General features: G+C 40.3%; 2 protein-coding genes across 3 annotated transcripts; one reads left to right on the top strand and one right to left on the bottom strand.

Annotated features, from left to right (window-relative positions):
- Nucleotides 1-6: 6 nt before the first annotated feature.
- On the bottom strand, nt 7-5393 carry LOC113791979 (uncharacterized; the record flags this gene model as incomplete). The annotated part of the gene is made up of 4 exons (XM_075821355.1): nt 4930-5393; nt 3773-4870; nt 866-3706; nt 7-776 (listed from the first exon to the last, which is right to left on the bottom strand). Coding segments are annotated over exons 1-4 (4965 nt in total), but the record flags the coding sequence as incomplete, so codon positions are not given.
- Nucleotides 5394-5643: 250 nt separating this feature from the next.
- Nucleotides 5644-7937, top strand: LOC113792062 (uncharacterized). Of its 2 annotated transcripts, none has more exons than XM_027341933.2 (3): nt 5644-5959; nt 6015-6140; nt 6208-7937. In XM_027341933.2, the coding sequence occupies exons 1-3, from the start codon at nt 5925-5927 to the stop codon at nt 6524-6526; spliced, it is 480 nt and encodes a 159-aa protein (XP_027197734.1). In that variant the 5' UTR covers nt 5644-5924; the 3' UTR covers nt 6527-7937. The 2 variants fall into 2 exon arrangements, with proteins under 2 accessions (XP_027197734.1, XP_027197733.1); XM_027341932.2 differs by having other exon boundaries at nt 5651-5959; nt 6205-7937.
- Nucleotide 7938: the final 1 nt, after the last annotated feature.

Here is a 7938-nt window from a genome sequence, read left to right as displayed (position 1 = left end):
ACGAACAGTATACGGTTCTATTCCAGGTTCAATTAATGATGTTGATGTTGCAGGTGAAGGAACACCAGAGGGTTCACGCCCAGTTACAGAAACGCCAGAAGCTAATTGGTTTTGATCTAAGGAAGATGGTCCACCAACAATAGCACCGCTTGGTTGAGCGGATGGTTCTCTAGAAATTCCGGATGCTTCGCGTCCAAGTCCTGACGCTTCTATTCCAGGTGTGGATGGACCATCCATTAATCCACTTGCTTCCCTAGCGGATGGTTCTCTAGAAATTCCTGACGCGTCCATTCCTGGTGCTGATATTCCTCCACCTAATTGACTTGGTTCCCTAGCGGATGCTTCGCGTCCAAGTCCTGACGCTTCTATTCCAGGTGTGGATGGACCATCCATTAATCCACTTGCTTCCCTAGCGGATGGTTCTCTAGAAATTCCTGACGCGTCCATTCCTGGCGCTGATATTCCTCCCGCTAATTGACTTGGTTCCCTAGCGGATGGTTCTCTAGAAATTCCTGACGCGTCCATTCCTGGTGCTGATATTCCTCCACCTAATTGACTTGGTTCCCTAGCGGATGCCTCGCGTCCAAGTCCTGATGCTTCCATTTCTGGTGTTGTTATATCGGCAGTATCACGTTTTTTGCGAATTTCAATTTCAATTTCGAAATCTTTGCCCATTCCTGGAGCTGATATTCCTCCCGCTAATTGACTTGGTTCCCTAGCGGATGGTTCTCTAGAAATTCCTGACGCGTCCATTCCTGGTGCTGATATTCCTCCACCTAATTGACTTGGTTCCCTAGCGGATGGTTCTCTAAGCCAGTATATTCCTGATCAGACGTTCGCATTCCTGGTGCTGATATTCCTCCACCTAATTGACTTGGTTCCCTAGCGGATGCTTCGCGTCCAAGTCCTGACGCTTCTATTCCAGGTGTGGATGGACCACCCATTAATTGACTTGGTTCCCTAGCGGATGGTTCTCTAGAAATTCCTGACGCGTCCATTCCTGGTGCTGATATTCCTCCCCCTAATTGACTTGGTTCCCTAGCGGATGGTTCTCTAGAAATTCCTGACGCGTCCATTTCTGGCGCAGATATTCCTCCCGCTAATTGACTTGGTTCCCTAGCGGATGGTTCTCTAGAAATTCCTGACGCGTCCATTCCTGGCGCTGATATTCCTCCACCTAATTGACTTGGTTCCCTAGCGGATGCTTCGCGTCCAAGTCCTGATTCCATTCCTGGCGTGGATATTCCGCCAACTAACCCACTTGGTTCCCTAGCGGATGGTTCGCGATTAATTCCTGATGCTTCCATTTCTGGTGTTGTTATATCGGCAGTATCACGTTTTTTGCGAATTTCAATTTCAATTTCGAAATCTTTGCCCATTCCTGGCGCGGATGGACCACCCATTAATTGACTTGGTTCCCTAGCGGATGGTTCTCTAGAAATTCCTGACGCGTCCATTCCTGGAGCTGATATTCCTCCCGCTAATTGACTTGGTTCCCTAGCGGATACTTCGCGTCCAAGTCCTGATTCCATTCCTGGCGTGGATATTCCGCCAACTAATCCACTTGCTTCCCTAGCGGATGGTTCTCTAGAAATTCCTGACGCGTCCATTCCTGGCGCCGAAATTTCCCCAACTAATCCACTTGGCTCCCTAGCGGATGGTTCGCGTCCAAGCCCAGTTATACTACCCAATTCAGATGTTTGCATTCCTGGCGCCGATTGACCACCCACTAATTGACTTGGTGATGGCGCTGATTGTTCACGTCCAAGCCCATCTGTCAATGTTGGCGCAGATATTCCTCCCGCTAATTGACTTGGTTCCCTAGCGGATGGTTCTCTAGAAATTCCTGACGCGTCCATTCCTGGCGCTGATATTCCTCCCCCTAATTGACTTGGTTCCCTAGCGGATGGCTCGCGTCCAAGCCCATCTGTCAATGTTGGCGCGGATGGACCACCCATTAATTGACTTGGTTCCCTAGCGGATGGTTCTCTAGAAATTCCTGACGCGTCCATTCCTGGCGCTGATATTCCTCCCCCTAATTGACTTGGTTCCCTAGCGGATGGCTCGCGTCCAAGCCCATCTGTCAATGTTGGCGCGGATGGACCACCCATTAATTGACTTGGTTCCCTAGCGGATGGTTCTCTAGAAATTCCTGACGCGTCCATTCCTGGAGCTGATATTCCTCCCGCTAATTGACTTGGTTCCCTAGCGGATGGTTCTCTAGAAATTCCGGATGCTTCCATTCCTGGCGCGGATGGACCACCAATTAATCCACTTGGTTCCCTAGCGGATGCTTCGCGTCCAAGCCCATCTGTCAATGTTGGCGCGGATGGACCACCCATTAATTGACTTGGTTCCCTAGCGGATGGTTCTCTAGAAATTCCGGATGCTTCCATTCCAGGCGTAGATATTCCGCCAACTAATCCACTTGGTTCCCTAGCGGATGGCTCGCGATTAATTCCTGATGCTTCCATTTCTGGTGTTGTTATATCGGCAGTATCACGTTTTTTGCGAATTTCAATTTCAATTTCGAAATCTTTGCCCATTCCTGGAGCTGATATTCCTCCCGCTAATTGACTTGGTTCCCTAGCGGATGGTTCTCTAGAAATTCCTGACGCGTCCATTCCTGGAGCTGATATTCCCAGTCCAAGCCCATCTGTCAATGTTGGTGCGGATGGACCACCCATTAATTGACTTGGTTCCCTAGCGGATGGTTCTCTAGAAATTCCTGACGCGTCCATTCCTGGAGCTGATATTCCTCCCGCTAATTGACTTGGTTCCCTAGCGGATGGTTCGCGCCCAAGCCCATCTGTCAATGTTGGTGCGGATGGACCACCCATTAATCCACTTGGTTCCCTAGCGGATGGTTCGCGATTAATTCCTGATGCTTCCAATTCAGATGTTTGCATTCCAAATTGTTGAGCCGTTGGTTCGCGTCCCAGTGCTGATGGCGATAGCATTTCGGGTGTTGAAACTCCTCCTGTTATATCTTTTCCCATCATTGATTCTTGATCTACTCCGTAATCTTCTTTTTTTCGACGTATCTCAATGTCAATATCAAATTCTCTTCCAGCTCCATCTGCCGATTGACCACCCACTAATTGACTTGGTGATGGCGCTGATTGTTCTCTAGAAATTCCGGATGCTTCCATTCCTGGCGCTGATATTCCTCCAACTAATTGACTTGGCTCCCTAGCGGATGGTTCGCGCCCCAGCCCATCTGTCAATGTTGGAGCTGATATTCCACCAACTAATCCACTTGGTTCCCTAGCGGATGCTTCGCGATTAATTCCTGATTCCATTCCTGGCGTCGAAATTTCCCCAACTAATCCACTTGGCTCCCTAGCGGATGGTTCGCGCCCCAGCCCATCTGTCAATGTTGGAGCTGATATTCCACCAACTAATCCACTTGGTTCCCTAGCGGATGGTTCGCGATTAATTCCTGATTCCATTCCAGGTGTTGACAATTCACCAATTAATCCACTCGGTTCTCTTGCGGATGGTTCTCTAGAAATTCCGGATTCTTCCATTTTCGGTCCAGTAATATCGGCAGTATCACGTTTTTTGCGAATTTCGATTTCAATTTCGAAATCTTTGCCCATTCCTGGTGCAGATACGCCTGCTCCAAGTCCACTTGGCTCCCTAGCGGATGGTTCACGACCTAATTCTCCTTTACTTTCGGCATCAAGGGCTGTTACTGTTGGAACTTTTAATTAAATACAATCAAAGTTAGAATTATCGTTATAATTTATTTGTTTATGCTATTATTAACCTGGAAACATGCTTGCCTCGCGTTTGGTTGGATCTATTAACGTTCCATCTTGAAGTGCTCCACTTGGGGATTCCATGCCTGGTGCAATAACACCCCCTCCAATTGTTGCATCCGGTTCACGTGAAGTCGGTTCCCTTCCGAATGCAGATGGCTCTCTTCCTTGCGCTGAAATCGCTCCCATCAAATCACTAGGATATTGTTGATTTTTATCTCTTTGATCTTTCATGGTGTCTGGTGATCCACCTTCTATTCCTGGTGCAATCATTCCGCCTCCAACAGTTGCATCTGGCTCTCGAAAAGTCGGTTCTCTCCCGAATGCTGATGGTTCTCTTCCTTGTGCTGAAATTGCTCCCATTAAATCCGTTGGTGCTCTGGCAGTCGGTTCCCGTTCTAAACCGGTTACACCATCGGTGACGCTCGGCTCTCTACTTGAAGGCTCGCGCCCAAGACCAGCCGACGCAGCATCTAAAGGCTCTCTACTTGGCTGAACTGGCAATCCTAAACTTGGTTCACGTCCAACTGTAATTGGTCCTTCTGGCAATAATTCATGACTTGTTGCAGCAGCAGCAGCTTGTCGCTGTTCCAATAATTCTGCATATGGTCGTTCCAGTTTCGGTGAAACAACTTTTGGCACTGCTGCTTCTCTGTCAGCCAATTCGCGTTCCATAAGGCGGCGAGCTTCATCACGATCCATCTTGATGAATTTTTTGCTTACCAATTCTGTAATCTGAATCTTGGTAATGATCGTATTACGTGTCACTTCTTCTACCCACATTCCTTCCTCAGTGATATTACGTCGAGTTATTAAATAATTTTTTTCGGTTTGATATTCTTCTTGGATTTTTTCTCCAATTTTCGGTAATTTTGCTATACGTTCTTCTAAGCTCTTATCTTCACCGACCATAAAAAATGGCCGCTTCACAATAGTTGTTGTTGCCGATTCCGAATCCCGTCCACCCGGTGGAAGATATTCTATTTCGATTGTTTTAATTAAATTTCGCTGTGTTCGTGGATATGCATATTTAAGATCGAAACCATCGCTCATTCCATTTCCGATTCCAGAATCATCAGGCGATCCTGAATCTGACCCTTGTGAGTCTATTATCAATTGAATCAATTGACTATCAACACATTTCATAATTCTTCAGATTTCTTACCTGTTCCCATTTTTTTCGACATACGATATCGCTGCAAACGTGACATTGGTGGCTCTTTTGGTATCATTCTTTCCAAAACGCTTGGTCTTGATAGTCCCCGTTCAGGTGTTCGCTCACTCGCCGAAGTATTCAATAATGATCTCGAGCGTGCTCGTTCTCTCAATTTTTGCATTTCGGTTCTTGAAACTGTCGTTCGTTGTATTCGTGGTTGTTTTTTGTCTTCATTCGAATTTTTGGTTGCTTCTTCTTCGCTCATTTCGAAATAAATTTGTTATATTAATCGAGCGTATTCACAAAATTCTTTGAAACTAAATTACTATTACTTGTAATTGATCGACTCTTTTTTTACTTGTAATTGATCGACTCTTTTTTTACTTGTAATTTTAACAATGAAATGATAAAATAATCAAATTTTTTTTTCGTCAAGTCGTGGAAATACTAATCACAGTAATATAAAGGTAAAAAACCACAAAAAATAATGACTTCTAGTACTAACTAAGCTTCTGTTTATATACAATCTGAATTCCATTATTTAAATTAATTTGAATTTTGAATTTTTATTGGGAACAAACAAAAATAATTATTAAATTGTACAAAAAAAATGAATTATTTTGCCGCTTAACAATGTAAAATATATTTTGCCACTAGACGGCAGTGTTTTGAATAAATGATGATTTTTTTCCAATCTAATTATTTCAATACGCTGCTCGAAATCAAATGTTTTTTCTGCATTTTTTTTGTTGTTTATCATTTTTCTAATCCATCAAATGACCTTTTATTTTTGATTACTGTCCATTTTATTCATTCAATTACATTCTCTTTTTTTGTTGTATAATATCATTTTGTCGATAATTTTGTAAATTCTCTTTGTATGCGAATTGTTGATAACCATGACAAATCAAACATAATTTATTTTCAGCTTCAATATATATTATTATTATTATCGACAATTCATTAATTTACTTATTTTTCAAGAATATTCTGTATATTAATTAATGATTATGTCCGAGATGACTTATTTTGTTCCAAGGTAAAGTTTTATAAATATCTAACTGTTTGAAAACATATCTCATATTCTATTTTAGTATAAAACGTCCATTAAATCGACGTGATGATGAAGACAATCATAATGGACCAAAAATTGAAAATAATGATAATGAATTTATGCCTGTGACCAAAAAAATGAATCATCTATCCATAGAGGGTACAAAGTATGATTACTGAATTACTTTGATTTTAATTTATTTAATTAAATTAATATTTTTTTTTAAATAGTAGTAACGATACAATGATAAGTGGAACTAGTTTATCAAGTAATAGCAGTACAACTAGTAGTCTACCAAATGAAGACGATAGTAATGATTCTGGTTATCAATATCGAGGACCAATGAAAAATGATCACAATATTGTAACAATGTCAATGATCAATAATTCAAATAATAATAGTTATGGAAATCAATTGTTGAATATAGAAGAATTATATCGAACATATAATCCATCATTGAAATTACAACAGAATCCAATATATTATGATGCAAACAGAATATTGTTCGAAGCTCATCAGATGCGTCTATTACGTAACATGAGATCATCATAATGTGTAATTATTCACTCAAACAACAACAACAACAAATCTCATTCCAATAATTCATTCATCGATTTGATTCGTTAGCAACATATAACAATGCTGATTGTGATTCATCACCATTTCAATGAAATTCAATTAATTTTTTGTGTATTTTTTTTAAATTTTAGTTACATTATTGAAAATTTCCGATCAAATTAATTGTAAATAAGTTTTTGCTTGAATTTGTAAATAATACAATCGGCATATTTACGGTTTTTCAACAACATAAAATATTATTTTATTTGTAGAGATTGTTACAAAAGCAGAAAAAACTCGTCAATTGTTTTCATTCATGTTTTTTTTTAATAAAAATATTCGAAAAAATTACCAATCTCTCTCGTATTGGTGTGTTTGTGTATAGTGTGAGCTTTAATAACAATATAATTCCAAAAATTTCATGCATATTTTTTTTTGTTTATTCAATGCAACAAAAAATTTTATTGAATCAATCAAGAAAATAAGCCTAATCAACATTGATTTAGCAGGCGACGAAATTGCTATCGGTACGACTTTAGGACTTTCAAATTCAGCCGTATTTGATACTGTTGAGGATTGCTCGATCAACAATCATTGATTATTATATTAATGTTAATTAATTAATGTAACTGTTGTTACTACTATATATACAGACCATAGTTCACTACTATTAAATATCTATCTTTTCGAACACTCTACCAATACTTCTACTGCACTCTACTTAATCAATAGGTTTCGAGGTCAAGAAGTATCGAATCGTAATGATGTTATTGCCAAGAATCATGGAGTTGATGATGAAGTCGGAGACGTAAAGTCTGTATCATCATGGACAGCTGATGAATACTGTGAAGTATTTGCTGATGGTGGTGCAAGTGGACATATTTTCAATGATCGGAAGTACTTCGTGGATCTCCATTCTTGCAAAGTTAATGACATTATAACGCGTAGTGGCTTAGTTAAGGCAACTCAGATTGGCACAGTTGAACTTGAAATACATAATGGCTTTGAGTGGAAAACAGTTAGTTTATCCAACTCGTGGTTTGTCGAAAGCTCACCGATGAATTTGATATCACTTGGTCAGTTGACAAAACGTGGTGATATTCATTTTAAGGGTGATTACGACTGCACTGTTGTTTATCATTGGATGGTTTGTTGTGTACAACCATAATTCTAATGGATTGCCTGGTGGTCTTTTACCATTATTACTTGGTCATTTAAATCAAGGTCGTATTTTGGTGGTAAATGATTGTATATCGACAAGGGGAGTGTTGAGGATTGCTCGATCAACAATCATTGATTATTATATTAATGTTAATTAATTAATGTAACAAGAAGATCAAGATCGTATGATAAAATTGTTTAAAATCAAATTAAAGTTTAAATTCTGTTAAAATGGATCACTGAAT

Source organism: Dermatophagoides pteronyssinus, unplaced genomic scaffold (assembly GCF_027571235.1).
Source record: "Dermatophagoides pteronyssinus isolate colony J.1.1.1.1 unplaced genomic scaffold, Derpt_VIB-CSIC_2022.12 sq0009, whole genome shotgun sequence".
Taxonomy (NCBI): domain Eukaryota; kingdom Metazoa; phylum Arthropoda; class Arachnida; order Sarcoptiformes; family Pyroglyphidae; genus Dermatophagoides; species Dermatophagoides pteronyssinus.
Note: the sequence above shows the minus strand (reverse complement) of the source record. Positions and strands in the feature narration are given on the sequence as shown.